The 21,596-nt window shown below is 39.2% G+C and overlaps 1 protein-coding gene across 2 annotated transcripts in view; it reads left to right on the forward strand.

The window, feature by feature from the left end:
* Nucleotides 1-21,596, forward strand: part of LOC123510036 — a 276,684-nt gene that overhangs the window by 78,973 nt on the left and 176,115 nt on the right. Inside the window, exon 2 of one of the 2 annotated variants that reach the window (XM_045264773.1) lies at nucleotides 15,084-15,178. In XM_045264773.1, the coding sequence (XP_045120708.1) occupies nucleotides 15,084-15,178 (95 nt within the window). Of the gene's footprint in view, nucleotides 1-15,083; nucleotides 15,185-21,596 lie in introns of both variants that reach the window. The other variant, XM_045264772.1, reaches the window with a different exon arrangement.

The following is a 21,596-nucleotide window of genomic DNA, read 5'->3' on the forward strand; positions in this document are numbered from 1 at the left end:
ATATGGACAAGGAAATGATGAAGAAATTGATAAGTACTAAAATAAGACCTAGATTGGAATATGCAGGAGTTGTGTGGACTCCCCATAAAAAGAAACACATAAGAAAATTAGAGAGACTACAAAAAATGGCTACAAGAATGGTTCCAGAATTTAAAGGGATGGCATATGAGGAGAGACTAAAGGCAATGGATCTTCCAACCTTGGAGCAGAGAAGAGAGAGAGGGGATCTGATACAAGTTTATAAATTGATTAACGGAATGGATGAAGTGGATAATGAGAAACTGATCCTGAGAGAAGAATATGACTTTAGAAGCACAAGATCGCATAGTAAGAAACTAAGGAAGGACGATGTCTGAGAGATATTAAAAAATTTAGTTTCCCGCAAAGATGTGTTGAGACTTGGAACAGTTTGAGTGAGGAAGTGGTATCAGCAAAGAGTGTACATAGTTTTAAAGAAAAATTGGATAAGTGTAGATATGGAGACGGGACCACACGAGCATAAAGCCCAGGCCCTGTAAAACTACAACTAGGTAAATACAACTAGGTAAATACACACACACACACACACACACGATAGTTAAAGATATGAAGTCCAAATGGAGAACAGTCGACAGCGGAGTGCCACAGGGGTCAGTATTGGCGCCAATACTTTTTCTCGTATATATAAACGACATGCCAGAAGGAGTGAACAGGTACATAAATCTGTTTGCGGAGGATGCGAAACTGTGCAGAGTCATTAAACAAAAAGAGGATTGTGAAATACGACAGGAAGACTTTAACAAGATCTGGAAATGGAGTAAAAAATGGGAGATGGAATTCAACGTGGACAAAAGCCATGTTATGGAAATGGGAAAAAGTGAAAGACGACCAGTGGGAATCTATAAGATTGGAGATGGAGTAGAACTAGAAAAAGTGAACAAGGAAAAGGACTTGGGAGTGACAATGGAAGAAAACAATCAACCGGTAAGCCATATTGATTGAATTTTCAGAGAGACGTATAATTTGCTAAGAAATATTGGATTAGCATTTCAGTATATGGACAAAGAAATGATGAAGAAATTGATCAGTACTAAAATAAGACCTAGATTGGAATATGCAGGAGTTGTGTTGACCCCCCATAAAAAGAAACACATAAGGAAATTGGAGAGACTACAAAAAATGGCTACAAGAATGGTTCCAGAATTTAAAGGGATGACATATGAGGAGAGAGTAAAAGCTCTGGATCTACCAACCTTGGAGCAGAGAAGAGAGAGAGGGGATCTGATACAAGTTTATAAATTGATTAACGGAATGGATCAAGTGGATAATGAGAAACTAATCCTGAGAAAAGAATATGACATTTGAAGCACAAGATCGCATAGTAGGAAACTGAGGAAGGGAAGATGTCTAAGATGTTAAAAAATATAGTTTCTTGCAAAGATGTGTTGAGACTTGGAACAATTTGAGTGAGGAAGTGGTGTCAGCAAAGAGTGTACATAGTTTTAAAGAAAAACTGGATAAGTGTAGATATGGAGACGGGACCACACGAGCATAAAGCCCAGGCTCTGTAAAATACAACTAGGTAAATACACATACCCACACACACACATACACACACACACACAAACATACATACATACATACAGGCAACCCCTGATTAACGAGTGTTCACAAAACGAAATTTCACTGCAATGAAAGTTTCCTTTTACTATCACTTGTTCGTATAATGAACACCAAACTCGCTGTAACGAAATTTTATCCAGATAATTTTCTCCTAAGTTGAAAGCCCCGCCGTATCATGAAAACCGATAGGCTTTTGAATACACCAGTGCCTCACATGAACAAAACATGCACCATTCACTCCTCTACCCTTCCCCACTCTTAGTTCAAAACAATAAGGGTCCAGCAGCAGCTCGTCTTCCCTTGCTCAACATGCCACCAAACGCCCTGCAACCAGCCCTGCTATGTTGCCTAGCATTGCTAAGAAGGCTAGGAAGTCTCTTACTCTCGAAGTGAATCTGGATATTATTCACAGACATGAGAGAGGCGAGAAAACTAATAGCATTGCTCGCCGCCATGGCTTGACTCCATCTACTGTCTCTACTATATCATCTGACTCTATTAAGAAGGCTGGTGAGACCATATCTTCCTTGCAAGCTAAAAGAACCACTGAAACTCATGATTGTGCAATGGATAAAATGGAAAGCCTTGTGGAAATGTGATACATAAGTTTTGTATGCGGTACAATGATGTGCCCTTTGTTTAGAACATAAGAAAAGGGGGAAGCTGCAAGAGGCCGCCAGGCCTATATGAGGCAGTCCCAGTATGCTTAATCTACCTATTTCCATCTATCTTCCCCATTCATAAATATATTTAACCTCCCTATCGTCTCAGCCCTGATTACATGACCACTGAGACCGTTCCACTCATCAACCACTCTGTTTGAAAACCAGTTTCTTCCCTTTACTTTCCTAAACCTGAATTTTTCAAGTTTAAACCCATTATTTATGGTTCTGCCTTCGCTAGTGGTCCTAAGAACTACATTCATGTCCCCCTTTGTTAAAAACCTTTATACCACTTAAATATTTCTATCAGGTCTCCTCTTAACCTACGTCTCTCTAAGGTATGCAGATTAAGTTTTTTTCAATCTCTCTTCATATGGAATATCCCTCATTCCCTGTATCTTTTTAGTCATCCTCCTTTGCACTGGCTCCAACAGAGCTATATCCTTCCTAAAATGTGGGGACCAGAATTGTACTGCATAGTCAAGATGTGGCCTGACCAGTGCCAAGTATAATTTTAGTATTACTTCAGGACTCCTGCTTTTAACACTTCTAAAAATGAATCCTAATATTCTATTTGCCTTATTTCTGGCCTCAATACATTGCTTCCTTGAACCGAGATCAGAGCTAACTATGATTCCTAAATCCTTCTCATACTTGGAACTTCCTAGTGCCACGTTATCTATCGTGTACATACTGCTTGGATTATCTCTACCTATGCTTAGTACCCTGCACTTGTTAATATTGAACTGCATTAGCCATCTATCTGTCCATTCTTTCATCCTATCCAAGTCAGCCTGCAAAGCCTTGGCATCCAAATCGGACCTAATTACTCTACCTATCATTGTGTCGTCCACAAATTTACTGATATCACTATTAATTCCACTATCCAAGTCGTTGATATATATTAGAAATAATAACAGCTCTAAAACTGAGCCCTGTGGTACCCCACTAACTACTTCCCCCACACTCAGAATTAGTACCATTAATTACTACCCTTTGTCACCTGTCGTCTAACCATGCTTTAATCCAGCCTAATATTCTACCCTCTATACTCTATACTGTGTGCTTTAACATTTTTAAAGAGCCTCTGGTGAGATACCTAGTCAAAGGCTTTACTGAAATCTAAGTGTAGAATGTCATAATTATCACCTTTATCTGCCACCTCATAAATCTTACTATAAAAGCTCAGCAGGTTTGTAAGACACGAATTCCCCTTCGTAAATCCATATTGTGTGTGATTTATCAAGCCGTGTTTGTCTAGGTATTCCCTAATATTTTTTTGCTATTATTGATTCCATTAATTTACTCAACTGAAGTTAAGCTGACAGGCCTGTAATTGGACATTAGGGTTTTATCCCCTTTCTTAAATATGGGAGCCACATTAGCTTCTCTCCACATTGTAGGTACCTCACCTGACTCCAGTTACATCCTAAAAAGTACCGCTAAAGGCTGGCTGATGACTTCCTTGCATTCCTTTAGAACCCTTGGATATATTTCATCAGGTCCTGGTGACTTGAATTTCTTTAGTCTATCTATCTCTTGTTCTACCATTGCTTTAGTTGTATGAATATCAGTCAGCTTTTCACTATCTTCTGCCCTAAATACCTCTTCGCTATCTGGGATTTCCTGTGTGTTCTCCTGGGTGAAGGCAGCTAAGAAATACTCGTTCATAATTCTACTAATCTCTTCTGCTGAACTAGCCATTTCCTCATTTGTTGTCTTTAATGGACCTAATTCTTTTCTACTCTTCATCTTCTATAACTGAAAAAATCCCTTGGGAGGTCCGTCTTTGCTTGGTTGGCTACCCTCAACTCATATTCACTTTTAGATTTCCTCGTTTACCGCTTAACTGTTCTTACTAATACATGGTATAGTGGCCTTAAAGCCTCATCTCCTGCCTTTAACCTCTTATATATATTTCTTTTACATTGTTTTAATCTGTCTGCCATCCACTTAGGATCGTTGTTTCGTGATTTTATTGTTCTATATGGAATATCGGCTAACTGACCGTCACTTATTTTACTTAAGAAGTTGGTATACATCTCACATCTCGTCTTCAGCTGACCGGGGTTTTTCCCATGTTCTAATCCAGCTCCCCTCTCTGCCTCAATCTCCCTCTGTCCCACTCCGACTTCACACCTCCCTCCCCCTTCTCTGCCTCAATTTCCCTCTGTCCCACTCCGACTTCACACCTCCCTCCCCCTTCTCTGCTCCCCCTTTCCTTCTACCTGACTAAATCTGCCTTGTCCCTGCCAAGTGATTTGTAAATACTCCCTTAAGTCTCGAAATTAGCCTTCCTGAAGTCAGGAACTTTTTTTTTTTTCTAAAAGTTTCATGCCATTTCAATTTATACCGTATCTCTTTGTGATCGCTGTTACCTAATTGACCACCAACCTCAACCTGTGTAACTGCCTCATCCCTGTTTGCCAGAATTAAATACCCCCGTGTGGGTTCTAAAATGACTTGCTTTAAAAATTATCCTGTATGATCCTAAGGAACTCATATGCATCCCTGTTACCCACCATCAAGTTCCAGTCAACATTCCTATAGTTAAAATCCCCTACCACACATACCTTACTGTACCTGGCTGCTCTATTTATTTCCTCCCATAGGGCAGAGTTAATTTGGTCTGAAGCATTTGTTGGCCTGTACACTAAACCCATTACTACTGATTGAGACTCATCCTTAATATCTATTCATAGAGACTCTGTTTTGCTATTTGTCTTAATTCTGCTATTTGTGCAACATTGCAGTGTATCCTTGACATAAAAGGCCACTCCTCTCTCTCTTCTGTTTTCCCTGTCCTTATAAAAAAGTGTATAACCATCAATTTTCACCTTCTGATCTAATATCCTCCCTGGCATATCTAACCAGGTTTCTGTTAAAACAATTATATCAAAATTTTCAACACAAGCTGCTCATCTCAGCAAATCTATCTTATTTAAAATACTCCTTCATTCCACGCTAAGTTCATGGTAGACGTCTTCACTTCATCCCAAGCGTGCTTGATGTTATACGATTTCCACCATTCACTAATAGTGGGCTTGCCAGGCCCATCTGTGCCCCTTATCAGGTGCTGCATGGTTCGCCACTGGTAATAGGCTTTAAATGTTTACCATGATTGCTATGAATGTATTTGTGCTTACAATAGACCCTTTAATATTCCATTTATTCATCTAATTAGTAATGTATGTAAGTAATATGTAATGCAGTTAAAAAAAAAGGGGAAGAGAAGAGATAAGAGGCTCCAAGGTGGTCAAATTGATTAAATCCAGTACTGTGAGTGGCGGTGAGGTGTGGTGTGGATGACGTCATCACCCCAGCTCCCTGCGCTGGGCCCTCTCATATGACATGAGCGGGTACCGTATCTGTGAATTTTTCTTACCGTATATCGAATCGAGGGTAGTAATTTCCAAATACTGTAACTGTGAATTTACCGGATAACGAACTACCGTATATCGAGGACCTACTGTATATATATATATATATATATATATATATATATATATATATATATATATATATATATATATATATATATATACAGGCAACCCCGTTTAATGAAGGTTCACACAACGAAATTTCGCTACAAGGTTTCATTTACTACCATCTGCTCGTTTAACGAACACCAAACTCACTTTAACGAAGTTATATCCAGGTAATTTTTTCCAAATTTGAAAGCCCCACCATATCATGCAAGCTGACAGGCTTTTGAATACATCAGGAGCTGCTGGTACTAAGGCCTGCCTCAGGAGGAATCCTGAGACACCTATAGAATAAAGATCAAGATCAAGCCTCTCGTGGACAACACAGGCTCTGCCGATACAAAGGCCTGACTCAGAAGAAATTCGGTGTCACCCGTAGCATTAAGATCAAGATCAAGATCACACGCACCACTCACTGCCCAGTCAAAACATAACAGCGTCACCAGCAGCTCATCTTCCTTAGTTCAACTTACCACGAAAACACTCTGCTATGTGGAAACTCGTGCAAGCTTGTCATACTTGTCGTCTTTGTGTATTATGCTGCTATTTTTTAGTCACCATATCGCCTTCGAAGAGGAAAGTGGACGCTTCTCTCTTCGGAGAAAAAGAGAGAGAGAGAGAGAGAGAGAGAGAGAGAGATTTGCTAATATTTTAGACACAAGCGGGATGCATGTAGCTTATCTTTGGAGAGGAAGAGGGGAAGGGAGGGAAGGGAGAGGGAAACGAAGAGATGAGAGAGAGAGAGAGAGAGAGAGAGAGAGAGAGAGAGAGAGAGAGAGAGATTTGTTTTTTTGTTTTGTGTGTGTGTGTGTGTGTGTATTTACCTACCTAATTGTAACATACGGGAAAAGAGCTATGCTCATGTTGTCCCGTCTCCATATCTATTAATGTCCAGCTTTTTCTTAAAATCATGAATATTCCTTGCGTTGACCACTTCCACGTCTAAACTATTCCATGCTTCCACCCTTCTATGAGGGAAGCTATATTTTTCACATCTCTCCTATAAGTGGCCATTTTAGTTTTTCCCATGCCCTCTCGACATTCTTTCATTCCACATACACAGATCTTCCCTATCCATTTTTTCCATGCCAATCATCACTCTGTATATTGCTATCAGGTCTCCCCTTTCTCTTCTGTTTTCCAGGGTCGGAAGTTGCATTCTTTTCAGTCTGTCTTCATAAGTCAAATCTCTTAAGTCAGGCACCATTTTGTTGCAGCCCTCTGTACTTTCTCTAGTTTCCTTATGTGTTTCTAAGTTCGAGCCCACTGTATTGTTGCATATTCAAGCCTCGGTCTTATCATTGCAGTAATTATTTTCTTCATCATTTCTTCATCTAAATATACGAACGCCACTCTTATGTTCCTCAATAAGTTCAATACTTCTCCAATTATTTTGTTTATATGTCTCTCTGGCGATAGGTCATTGGTAATTGTCACCCCAAGGTCTTTTTCTTCATGACTGGTTTTTATGTCTTCATTTCCTATCTTGTACATACTCCTGATTCTTCTTTCACTCTTGCCAAACTCTATTTTCTTGCATTTTGTCGTGTTGAACTCCATTTGCCATGTACAGCTCCATTTCCATATTCTGTCCAAGTCTTCCTGGAGTAGTTCGCAATCTTTGTCACATCTCACTTTTCTTAACAATTTTGCATCGTCTGCAAATAGGCTCACATAACTGGACACCCCATCCACCATGTCATTTATGTAGACCGCGAACATTACTGGTGCCAACACTGATCCCTGTGGAACTCCACTTTCCACCAAGCCCCATTCTGATGGTCTGTCCTTAATTATTGTTCTCATTTCTCTTCCTACCAAAAGTCTTCCATCCATTTTAGTAAACTGCCATGCACTCCTCCTACCATTTCAAGTTTCCAGATCAGTCTCCGTGTGGTACCTTATCAAAGGCCTTTTTAAATCCAGATATATTCCATCAGCCCAACCATCTCTTTCCTGTATTACATCTATCACCCTCGAATAGTAACATATCAGGTTTGTCGTGCATGAACGCCCTTTTCTAAAACCAAATTGACACTCACAAAGTATGTCATTTTCTCCAAGAAGTCTGTCCATCTATTCTTCACCACCCTCTCACACATCTTAGCTACCACACTTGTAAGTGACACTGGTCTATAGTTCAATGGGTCTCTCTTGTTACCTGATTTATAGATTGGGACAATGTTAGCTCTTTTCCAGTCTTGGGGCACTACACCTTCCCTTAATGAGGCATCAATTACTTCACAAACTTTTTCTGCCAGTTGCTCCCTGCATTCTCTTAAAATCCATCCTGATACCCCATCAGGTCCCACAGCTTTTCTCACTTCTAAACTCCCCATCATATTCTTGATCTCCTCCACAGTTACTTGAAACTCCTTCATAATCCCTTTCTGTTCCATTACCAGTGGTTTGTCAAAAGCAGTCTCCTTTGTGAATACCTTCCGAAAGCATCCATTCATAGCCTCTGCCATTTCCCTGGGATCCTCACTGCATACTCCATTTACTTCTAAACTTTCAATACTTTCTCTATTTTTGATGTTGTTCACATGTCTGTAAAAAAGCCTTGGTTGGTCTTTACATTTATCAATTATATCCTTTTCTTGTTTCTTTCTTTCTTCTCTTCTAATCAACACATATTCATTTCTTGCTCTTTTGTAACTTTCCCACTGCTTAATCCGTCTTTTCCTTCTCCACCTCTTCCATGCATCCTCTTTTCTTGTTCTAGCCTTTTCACATCTATCGTTAAACCAGTCCTGCTTTCCAACTTCTCTATGTTGTCTTATTGGTACAAATTTTTCTCACCTTCTTTGTATATTTTTATAAATTCCTTCCACTTTTCATTTGCTCCTTAGCACTCTTGAATTTCATCCAATTTGTCTCTTGAAAGAATTTCTTTAGGTTTCCAAAATCTGTCTTGGCATAATTCCATCTTCCCACTTTATATTCTTCATTTCTTCTAGATTTCTCTTCATCTATCACCTTGAACTCCAAAACTGCATGATCACTCTTTGCTAAAGGGCACTCCACCCTCATCTCCTCAATGACCATTGGCTCTGTACTAAAGACCAAGTCCAGTCTTGACGATGCTCCCTCTCCTCCAAACCTAGTATCTTCTTTGACCCACTGAGTTAACACATTTTCCATTGCCAGTGTCAATAGTGTATTTCCCCATGTTGTCTCTGATCCTTCCATTGACCAGTCCTCCCAACACACCTCTTTACAATTAAAATCTCCCATCATTATAGTTCGTTCACAGCCACCCAACATTTCTTCCAGACATGTTCCTGTATCACTTATCATTTCTTCATATTCCTGTACTGACCATGCATTTGTCTTAGGTGGTACGTACACCACTATGTAGTGCCTCTTTTTCCTTCATTAGTTTCTGCTCTGATCTTTAGCACTTCTGCCTTTCCCATACCTTCTTTCACTTGATCCACCTTTATATCTTTTTAACCAGCAACATCACTCCTCCTCCCATCTTACCTACTCTATTTCTTTTCCAAACATTATATTTCCTTCTCCAACCATCATCAGGTCTTCTCCTCTCTCAGTTTTGTTTCAGTAAGACCCACAATATCTGGGTTCTTGTCCCTCAAGTAATCGTTGAGTTCTAAAATCCCGATATCACTCCATTTATGTTGGAATACATTACATTCCGCTCATACGTAAGTTTCTTTAGTCCTTTCTTGCTGTACTTTTCTGGGTTATGAACCACTTCCTCAGTCTCATATCCAAGATTCTCCAGAAAAACTCTTTCTTCTCCTCTTCTGTCCTCTCTTCATTTTTTTCAAAGCCTCCTTTCTCAACTCATTTAACATTTCTCTTTCCTTTTCACCGAGATCTCTTCTCAACCAAATCTTCCTTGTTGTTTCCTGCTGGGCTAGCCTCCATGACTTCTCCACCAATTCATCTACATCCTTTTGTGACTTAACTTTGATTCTTATTGGCCTCATACCTTCTCCTGTGAACTTTCCAATTCTATGGAAGTCCTCTATTTCTTGTACTAGGTCTTTTCCTCCTCCTGCACCACATTAATGATATTATTTATCACCTTTTTATGTTTTTCTCTCTCCATTTTACTCGGTGTCTTATCCTCCTTCACACCAAATATCACCACACATCTCTTTTTGTCTACAGTTTCCCTCACCAATGTCTCATTTGACTTAATAACCTTCACCACTTTCTCAGCAATCTTCTCTTCTATGATCTGTTGATCTATAATTTCAGCAAGGCCCAAAGTTTTCTCCCCAGACTCTTTGATTTCCTTTTCCAGACTTGCAACTTTGTAATTTACCTCCTTTCTTTCCACTTCCTGACTTTTTTTTTCCATGTGTGTGTGTGTGTGTGTGTGTGTGTGTTTTCACGAATGTTACAAGGCGGGATGCATGTAACTTATCTTTCGAGAGGGAGAGGGGGAGGGAGGGAAGGGAGATGGGGAGGGAGGAAAGGGAGATGAGGAGGAGGAAGAGAGAGAGAGAGAGAGAGAGAGAGAGAGAGAGAGAGAGAGAGAGAGAGAGAGAGAAATGGGAACAGTCTATGCCATTGGGTAATTTTAGACACAAGGCAGGACGCATGTAGCTTATCTTTAGTGATTGGTGGAGAGAAGGATGGTGGGAGGAGCACTAGGATTTCAAGGACAGCATACGGTGTGTGTAGTTGGTATCCAACACACTATATGGGACAACTGAACTGAAGAAAGCTCAGAAAAGAAATATGACTTCTACGTAGGCGTCACCGTATTTGCTACTGGGGCTTCATGACGCCTACATAGGCGTCACCGTATTGAAGGGGTTAAGATCATCAACATTATAAAGTTACGTACATACATACATTAGTGTACATTATAATGACTTAAATTAAACTACCTAAATGTTTAACTTCATAATTTTTACTTTCATTAAACCTTTTACTGTACTATGATGCACTCTCGCTTTGCTTACTCTCAATGGAAGTTCAAATCAGGGGTTAAACTTGTTATAATCGGTTCGCTTAACGAAGTTTCGCTTAACGAAGTGTTTTTTTAGGAACATAACCCCTTCTTTAAACGGGGTTTGCCTGTATATACACTCAACCCTCGATTTACCGGACTAAAAGGGGGGAAGGCTTGTCCGGGAATGGCAAATGTCCGGCAATGGAAAATGTCCGGGGGTCTACCCCCTTGCCGGACTTTACCCTATACAGGTTGAACCCCGCTTTAACGGCACGCGATTTACCGGAATCCCGTGTTTAACGGCAAAATTTCCGGTGGGAACATAGTGTTGTCTTTAACGGCATTTCGGCACCTGCACCAGCTGTACCAGGAAGTTGGAAAATAAATCAGACGTTTTTTGTTCAGAAAAACAAAACTGAGGGAGAAGAAAGAGACTTTGCACCAGATGTGGAAGACAAGAGAAAGAAAAATAAAAGAAAGGCAGGATCAGAAAGAATAGAAGTAACAGGAGGTGCCGAGGCAAAGGCAAAACCTCCGACGACCATCATCATCATCATCATCATCATCACGACATCATCCACGACAAGCACGTAAGCACAACACTCGTGTGACGCGGCAGACTTGTTTACAGTCCAGTACTAGACGTGTATGTCCGCCCGCGCTGCCATCTATAGTGCCCGATTTGCGAACTTTGTCTGGCGCGGTAGTTTGAAATCGACTTGTCCCGGACTTTTTTTTTTTTTTTTCCCACAGACTCTTGTCTGGCAAATCCGAAATCCGCAAATGGAGGTCCGCAAATCGAGGGTTGATATATATATATATATATATATATATATATATATATATATATATATATATATATATATATATACACAAGTCAGACCCCAAATACTCAGATTTTGTACATACCTGGATGAATTTGGCCAAAAAAAATTTTTATATCTAAAATTCATAAAATAAAGACGGAATTTATACGTAAATGTTAAGTAGAACATCTTGTTTTCACTTCAAACACATTAAAAACCATAAAACAAACTATAGGAAACGTAAAACAGCCAAAATGATTTTTTGAAATAATAGTTTTTTTTTTATGGGGGGAACCGTAAAAAAGACTTGCCACAACCCGCTCTCGAGTTCGAACTTTGCTTTGTTTACATCCAGTCATCCACTCGCCGCCATAACACTCACTGGCTCCTGCAATCTCTACTGGAATATAGTGTCTGTGTGCCTCAACCATCATGCCTAAACGTAAACTCCAACGGTTAACCATCAAGGAAAAGCTTGAAATAATTGAACAGCTTGAAAACGGAGTGAAACCTGCTGTGATTAGTCTTCAGCAAACCATCAGTGACATAAAAGAGCAAAGAAAAGCTACTGAAATTCGTCTCAGAAAGTGATGATAATAGGGAAAGCACCCAATATAAGAAAGCAGGGGAAGAAAGAAAACTAGTGCACTATGCACTATGGAAGATCGGAAAAACTTGAGGAAGCTGTAATGAAGCGGCATCAGCAACAGGTGGGCGTTGGGGTTGCTGTTCGAGAGATTGAGATTAAGAATGCTGCAGAAAGGTTAAGTACACCCTCTACTGCAAGTAATTGCTGTAGAGGGTGTAAAATGAATGACAGTGAAGTAAGGTAAAAAAAAAAAGTAAAAAAGGGTAAAAAAGGGTCATTAGCACACATAGTCGGACAAATACTTTACTCGTACTGGTTTTCCCCCTATAAGGTCTGACTAATTGAGCTTTTACTGTATATACATTTTCTTGCATTTGCCACAAAGGCAACAACTGCTGTGGCTTGCTTTGTTGTTGTTGGTGTTAAAGCCGTGAAGATCTATGAATCCTTATGAGCCATTGGGTAGTCTTGTGTGGGTATCACAGGTGTGGTAGCTGGATGGTCTTTCTCAAGAAGGCACAAGATAGGCAAAGGATAGCAGATTGCTGGGAGGGGTGGATGCCTGAGTATTGTGATGGCCAGGGCAGAGAGCCGGAACTCTGTGAGTGTAGTGCAGTGTGGTGGGAGTGGAAGCATGGGCAGTGGAAGGATGGTCTCTGGGATAGTCATACACCAAGGGGAGAAGGGATCAAGAGACAGAAATGGGCGGTGTAAGTGAGCACTGAGTGTGGTGTTGCCCAGGCGGAGGTGGGCGATGGTTGCTGTGGCTTGCATTCTTTCCCATAACTAACTGACTGTTTGAATCTTGTGGCGTTCATCTTCCCCTGCTGATGGATGCCCCTATCCCTCATCCCCTTGCTGCCTGCGACCCACGTGCCATCTGTTGCTAGCTCTAATCCCTAATCGATTACTCCATCCTGCCTATTGAACCTGTATATCCTCCTAGAATCTTTGGTGGAGAAGGTGTACCTTGCTGCCAGACATACGATATCTCTCTCATCCCTCTTGGCTTTGTTGGAGGAAAAGAAATACAGTCAACTTGTAAAGTCACTGCGCTGCTTCTTATATGGTGACCTTTCGCGCAGACTGTACAATTTTAACATTCTTACCTTGCATACATGTAAAAAAAAAATTATGAAGAGAAAAAATTTTGATTATTAGCCTTGCAGTTTCTCACAGTCACTTCTATTGCTACATACCAGGTGCATGTTTGTATCTCAACAGGATTGGTAAGTAGGCTACCATCAAATAATAAGGTTTTTAAAATGCAAAATGTTGAGATTAGTGTTCTCCAACACCTTTTGTATGCTCTTTTCTTTTCCTACACCATCCTCTGCACTGCTTCATTCCACCACTACTCAGTTCCTTCAATACTCTGTTTACAATATTTTTCTGTTGCACCTTCATTTTCCAATTTTCTTTGTGTTTCCTCATAACATAACATAAATAATAGGATAACAAAGGGCCACCAGGGCCCATCTAGGTTATCCTGTATCAGTCGCACAGCGACCTCGTCATCAGTACTTAAAGATACACTTACAAGTACACAATACATTATATACTAATTCTAAATATTTGGCCCATTAACAGGGCTAAGTCCTGCAGTGAACTCCTTTACAATCTGTGATCCCCATACATGGGGATCATGTCTTGTTTAACTATAGTAAATTTCTTATAAAAACTATCATGCAGCGCTATACATAATTATAAATCTAATAAATTTAAGTGCTTATCTAATCTGTTTTTAAACATTGTCAAACTAGTGCTATTTACAACCCTCTCTGGCAATGCATTCCAGAAGTCTACCACCCTATGACTAGAGAAATATTTTCTTATATCTAACCTGCAGCCTTGCTTTCTAATCTTCCTGCCATGATTTCTAGTCCTACTTCCCTCTTCTAAGGTAAAGAAAGATCTCGCATCTATGTAGTTTGTATCTGAGAACATTTTAAATAACTCTATCATATCCTCTCTTATACATCTCTCAAATGAAAACATGTTTAATTCCTTTAATCTATCTCTATACTCCAGGTGCTTTAATGCTGGTATCATCCTAGTTGCTCTTCTCTGAACTGCTTCTAACATGTTGATATCCTGCCTATAATGGGGTGACCAGGCCTGTATGCAATACTCTAAATGGGGCCTAACATAGGAATTATATAAGCTACACACCACTTCTTTACTTTTATAACTAACATTTCTATTTATAAAACCCAGGATCCTATTTGCCCTATTTCTTGCTTCTAAACATTGCTTTGAAAATTTCATAGTCCTGTCTATCACTACTCCTAAATCCTTTCCCTCCTCTACTGCCTCTAGCCAACATCTCTCTATCTCATAGCTAAAGTTTGTGTTGTCTTTACCTAAATGCATAACCTGACACTTTTCAGAATTAAACTCCATCTGCCACCTGTCTGCCCATGCTATCAGCCTGTCCAGGTCTCGTTGTATTCTGTAATTGTCCTTTTCACCCTGTACTGCACATGCTATCTTAGTATCATCTGCAAACTTTGATATTTTGCTACTAATTCCTATATCTAAATCGTTAATGTACACCAAGAAAAGAAGTTTAGTTTCCAATTTTTTTTTTTCTTTTGCATCTGTGCTTCTTCTTTCTCATAAAGTTGGTCATATTTTAGATCTAGTCTCAATAGACAGTGTTGTGCCAGACACACCTCTCCTGGAATGACCTTACAGTCTGTTACCTGTATCTCCCTTATCTCCTTCACTAGTATGAAATCAGTTTGTGTTACTGCTCCTCTACTCTTGTATGTGATTGATGATGAAGGTTTCTTGTTTTTTTTCTTATCAGGATGTCCAGGAATTGTATTGCTCCAGTGATGCTATGATCAATGGTGAAATTTAATCCTAATGTGTATTACAGACAGCATTTTTAGTTCTTTTATTTCTTTTTTCTTTGTGGTTTTTATGAAGATCTCATATCAATAGTAGATTTCTTGTTTCCTGATCTTCTTGAAGGCTAAGATGCTTTCCTTTGCTTTGCAGAGAGAGTGAAAATGAATTTGAAGAAGTCATATTCCATGATACTGAACCCCAGAAAAAGAAGAGATGCTCATATGTGGACCATCTCTTAACATCAAGTAATAGTAAGCTGATCTTTTTCCTTTATTTCTTTTGTCAATGATAACTATAACTATTTTCTTTTAATCATTGTTAATATTCTTATTTGGTATAGGCAAGTGCCTTAAAAGATTTGTACGAGTATGTAACGGTCTGCGTCACAATATAGGTGATTAAGTTGCTTTAACATAACTTTAGAGGGCTTGTTTAAGCTTTGTGCTGACTAGTGCAGAGGAGGGCTGAAGATGGCAGCCCAGTCATCTGCAGAATAAAATTAAATGATGATAGAGCAGCAATTTGCAATTTGGAAGAGGGAGGTTGTATGTTACAAACATGCTGAATTTTTATTCAAGACTGGTGAATATACAATAAACCCTCTGTAAATCAGATCAATTGGGGGAGCTCCGTGCCTAGTTATCTGAAGATTTGATTTATTTGATGTATCCAGCTGTACACTTAAAATCACTAAAACATCTTTTATTTCCAAAACTTGATACGTACATATAATACAGATTATAATTGTAAACTAGACTTACCTGTACAGTAAAAGCCTGAAACTTTGGAAGGCAGTGGAACATGAGACTTCCAAAATGTCAAATTTTCTTCAGCTTTTGTGAAATGGTTGTGAAATTGTGAAAAATATCAGTTAACTAGAATGATTAAAATAGAAGAAATTTATACACTGAAAACAAATTGGAAGAAAGAGGCCACAGAGCCCTGTGAGAGGTGTTTTATCAACCTCTCCTTGTGAGGGGATGCATGTATCACCTGTGAGCTTCAGTAAACCATGGGTGATGTCATAACTGTGGTATATTGCACTGCAGGATGCTCCATAACCTTTTGGAATTTTTTTGGAGCATGATTTTGGAACCGAAGAATGTAGGAGTAGTGTATATATAGTGTGTACAATCACCTGTGAGCTTCTTTAAGCCATGAATGATGACATAACCTCGCTGTAGTGTATTGCAGAGAATTTTATAACCTTTCAAAACTTTCTGGAGCACAATTTTGGAATGAAGGAACATAAAAGTGTAGGCTATGTGCATTACAATCACCTGTGTGCTTGTGTAACCCATGAGTGATATCATAGACTGGACCAGATACCTGCTGCATATCTTGCTTTTGATCAAAATAATCTGGTGCTTACATAGAATCTGGTGTATCTGATATCTGTTTTATACATATCCGATTCAGGGAAGATTTATGGTAATATGAGAGAGAGAGAGAGAGAGAGAGAGAGAGAGAGAGAGAGAGAGAGAGAGAGAGAGAGAGAGATATGGATGGGCAGATTGTGTATATTTAAACCTATAGAAAGCCTTTGGAGATTGCTGTGGTGGTCTGAGAGGTGGCCTGATGAGATGGATAGAGAATTTCTTCAATGAAAGAGATGAGAACAATGGTAAAAGATCAGGAGTCATTATGGAGAAAAGTTGAAAATGGAGTACCCTAGTGTTTAGTACTGGCACCAATCATGTTTGCAGTCTATACAGTATAGTCATATGACAGAATGTGAATTGCTATATGAACTGTTTTTTTGTGGATTATGAGAAGCTATTAAAAGAATTTTAGAATAAAGGAGATTGTAGTGTGTAAGAGGATCTGAACAAGATATAAGAGTGGAGTAATAGATGAGAAATGGAGTTTCATCTAAAGAAATGTGGAGTAAAGAAATTTGAAAATGTGAGGGAAGTAAAATCAAATTATACATTAAATGGTGAGAGTTTTATTAAGAGCAAAAGAGAAAAACAATTTGGGTGTTAAAGTGAATAAAAATTTGAGCTCCTGAGACACACATTAACAAAATTACAATAGAAACTCATAAATGATTGAATAGAATAAGGTTATGGACAAAGAGATAGTCAGGTAGATGATTAGATCAGTAAGTAGGCATAATTTGGAGTATGCAGCTGTAGTATGGTTATCATACAAGAAAAGATGATATAAAGAAAATGGATTTTGTTAAGAGAGCAGCAATGAAGATGGCACCAAGTACATCCCCCCTCACCAATGAGTTTTGCACTTGTTTGGTTCCTTAGGTATAGTGCTAAACTTGAGGATCATGAAACTTGCTGTATTGAAAACACTGAACAAATGCTTATTTATTCTGGTTTATTAAGAAGCTGGCTTTCACCTGCCTCCCCCACATTTTTCTTCCTTATCTCAAAATACATAACTTTAAATAGATGGCTGTATTGCAATTTCAGTGAATAATGCTTGCATAAAGGCAAATATGGGAAACACTTTATTAAAAAGGAGGAAAAAAAAAATGATAAGAATATTAATATTTTAAGCAGTACTCCAATCTGTGATGTAGTGTTCAGTGGCAGTACTACTGAAATATATGAAAAATAAGCAATGATAGATCTAACCATTAGAGCAAACAACACAGTGTTGATAACACAAAATCAATGTGTAATGAGACATTAAAGGGGGAAGGGGAGATGAGTAAAGTTGCCAGATGTTGATTATCATTGATATATGCATACATCTAACCCTTCGTTGTCGCGCCCATCCGTTATCGGGCCCTTACGTTATCGCGTTTAGGCGTTATCGCGCACTTATGAAAATCTGCAAAATTCAGTTTTAGCGCATCTGGAAAGTCGTTATTGCGCACCCGTAGTAGTAGTAGTAGTAGTAGTAGTAGTAGTAGTAGTAGTAGTAGTAGTAGTAGTAGCAGCAGCAGTAGTAGTAGTACCCATATTCCAACCACACACTGATGAATGTGTAGATAAGGGCAGGTGGAGTAGGAAGAGGTGGAGGGGGAGAAAGATGATGATCATGAGGAGAAGGAACCAGCAGTCAATCATCGCTGTGTATTCTTCACGTCACGTGATTTGAATAAGGGAACTGATTAGTTCCAGTCACTCTGCTCACCACCACCACCACCGCCACCACCATCACCATGCCTCAGTCTCATACGTGGTATTCTGTTGTCCAGAGCTGGTTTTAATTCATTTCAGATGGTCATATATTAATAAGCTACTCCAGTATTAATGGTAGTAAATTTAGGGTAGTAGGATAATTTTTTATGGAAATTTTTTGGATTGAGGCACCAGTTTATTTATTTTCTTTTTTATTCTTCTCTTCCGTTATCGTGTTTTCCGCTACATCACGATACGCAGAGTGGATAAGGCTGCAACTTATGTATTTAATCAACACGGAAGAATACCTTGCTAAGATTGATAACCTCCTCGGAGACACCACCAAATTTAAACCAATAACGAGACCCCACAGAAGCGCTTACGAATAAACTGAACAAACTAATCGCCCGTAACAACGCTACCAGTAAAGTAGTTCACATGAACAGACTCACTAGCGAGTACAAAATGGGTTACTGCTACGGAAATGTTAAAACGCACAAACCCTGCCATAAACTCCGACCCATTATATCGCAAATTCCAACTCCCACTTATAGTATCGCCAAGATGTTATGCAAGATTTTAACTCCTTACGTGCCCGCCAAGCACAGCCTCCAGTCTGCCACAGATTTTCTGGACATCATTAAGACCAGCACCGCTACAGGAACCATCGCGTCACTGGATGTGGAATCGCTCTTTACAAACGTTCCAGTAGATCGCACCATTGATTACATCATGAACCGTGTTTACCGCGACACAAGAACCCCAAAATTGGACATCAAAGAAGACATCCTCTGCAGCCTCCTTGAATGCTGTACAAAAGAAGCACCATTTACATGCCCAAGAGGAAGAAAATACCAACAGATCGATGGAGTAGCAATGGGATCACCATTAGGTGTCCTGCTTGCTGACTTCTTCATGGGAAGCGTAGAAGAAGAAGTTTTTAACAAAGTAAAAATGCCGGATATATACTGCAGGTACATCAATGACATTTTCATTTAAACCACGAATGCAGCAGAAGCTGAGAAACTCCGCACCACACTGAAAGAAATCTCAGGCCTGAACTTTACTAAAGAAGACAGTAGTGACTCACGGCTTACTCCCTTTCCTGGACGTGCTAGTGAAGAGTAGTAATGAAGTATTCAAAACAGAAGTATACGTCAAGCCAAGCCAACAAACACAGGACAACGCCTCAATGGTAACAGCGAATGCCCACAGCGATACAAAGACTCCACTATTGCAGCCTACATAAGAAGAGCCATAACGCACAGCAGTACATGGGAACAAGCCCACCGAGAAATTGAAAGATCAAGTCAAGTGCTCGTCAACAACGGCTTTAGCAAAGAAGATATCCAGAAGCAAATAAAAATCACTCTAGACAAATGGCATAAAGACGACACTAAGCATCCCGCCGACGAGATCAAACTAGATTACAACGCTACGTTCTTTACAGCATACAAGGAAGATGAAAGAATAATGAAACAAATAATAAGAAGAAATGTCAAGCCAACAAACGACAAAAAGAAAATTAATTTCATCATTTATTACAAAACTAAGAAAACCAGCCATCTACTACTCAAGAACAGTCCTCCGCAAGACACAAAGACACTTCAAAAATATCATGTCGTGTATCAGTTCACGTGCAACAGAGGGAACTGTGAAGCCCTCCCATCCTCGTACATTGGCATGACAGCAACGAAGCTGTCTCGACGTCTAAAACGCGTTCTGGCCAAAATGAGTAGCTACGGTGATCTCATAAACCAACTCAAGAAAAAGGATAAAGACCTAATCAGTAAGAAAAGACTAAAGAAAATATTAGTATTCCAACATAAAAGTGATATTGTGGGTCTTACTGAAACAAAACTGAGAGAGGGAGAAGACCTGATGATGGTTATATATATATATATATATATATATATATATATATATATATATATATATATATATATATATATATATATATATATATATATATATATATATATATATTGACAGATTTTGGAAACCTAAAGAAATTCTTTCAAGAGACAAATTGGATGAAATTCAAGAGTGCTAAGGGAGCAAATGAAAAGTGGAAGGAATTTATAAAAATATACAAAGAAGGTGAGAAAAATTTGTACCAATAAGACAACATAGAGAAGTTGGAAAGCAGGACTGGTTTAACGATAGATGTGAAAAGGCTAGAACAAGAAAAGAGGATGCATGGAAGAGGTGGAGAAGGAAAAGACGGATTAAGCAGTGGGAAAGTTACAAAAGAGCAAGAAATGAATATGTGTTGATTAGAAGAGAAGAAAGAAAGAAACAAGAAAAGGATATAATTGATAAATGTAAAGACCAACCAAGGCTTTTTTACAGACATGTGAACAACAACATCAAAAATAGAGAAAGTATTGAAAGTTTAGAAGTAAATGGAGTATGCAGTGAGGATCCCAGGGAAATGGCAGAGGCTATGAATGGATGCTTTCAGAAGGTATTCACAAAGGAGACTGCTTTTGACAAACCACTGGTAATGGAACAGAAAGGGATTATGAAGGAGTTTCAAGTAACTGTGGAGGAGATCAAGAATATGATGGGGAGTTTAGAAGTGAGAAAAGCTGTGGGACCTGATGGGGTATCAGGATGGATTTTAAGAGAATGCAGGGAGCAACTGGCAGAAAAAGTTTGTGAAGTAATTGATGCCTCATTAAGAGAAGGTGTAGTGCCCCAAGACTGGAAAAGAGCTAACATTGTCCCAATTTATAAATCAGGTAACAAGAGAGACCCATTGAACTATAGACCAGTGTCACTTACAAGTGTGGTAGCTAAGATGTGTGAGAGGGTGGTGAAGAATAGATGGACAGAGTTCTTGGAGAAAAATGACATACTTTGTGAGTGTCAATTTGGTTTTAGAAAAGGGCGTTCATGCACGACAAACCTGATATGTTACTATTCGAGGGTGATAGATGTAATACAGGAAAGAGATGGTTGGGCTGATGGAATATATCTGGATTTAAAAAAGGCCTTTGATAAGGTACCACACCGAGACTGATCTGGAAACTTGAAATGGTAGGAGGAGTGCATGGCAGTTTACTAAAATGGATGGAAGACTTTTGGTAGGAAGAGAAATGAGAACAATAATTAAGGACAGACCATCAGAATGGGGCTTGGTGGAGAGTGGAGTTCCACAGGGATCAGTGTTGGCACCAGTAATGTTTGCGGTCTACATAAATGACATGGTGGATGGGGTGTCCAGTTATGTGAGCCTATTTGCAGATGATGCAAAATTGTTAAGAAAAGTGAGATGTGACAAAGATTGCGAACTACTCCAGGAAGACTTGGACAGAATATGGAAATGGAGCTGTACATGGCAAATGGAGTTCAACACGACAAAATGCAAGAAATTAGAGTTTGGCAAGAGTGAAAGAAGAATCAGGAGTATGTACAAGATAGGAAATGAAGACATAAAACCAGTCATGAAGAAAAGACCTTGGGGTGACAATTACCAATGACCTATCGCCAGAGAGACATATAAACAAAATAATTGGAGAAGTATTGAACTTATTGAGGAACATAAGAGTGGCGTTCAGATATTTAGATGAAG

The sequence above is a fragment of the Portunus trituberculatus genome, chromosome 28 (genome assembly GCF_017591435.1).
Source record: "Portunus trituberculatus isolate SZX2019 chromosome 28, ASM1759143v1, whole genome shotgun sequence".
Classification (NCBI taxonomy): domain Eukaryota; kingdom Metazoa; phylum Arthropoda; class Malacostraca; order Decapoda; family Portunidae; genus Portunus; species Portunus trituberculatus.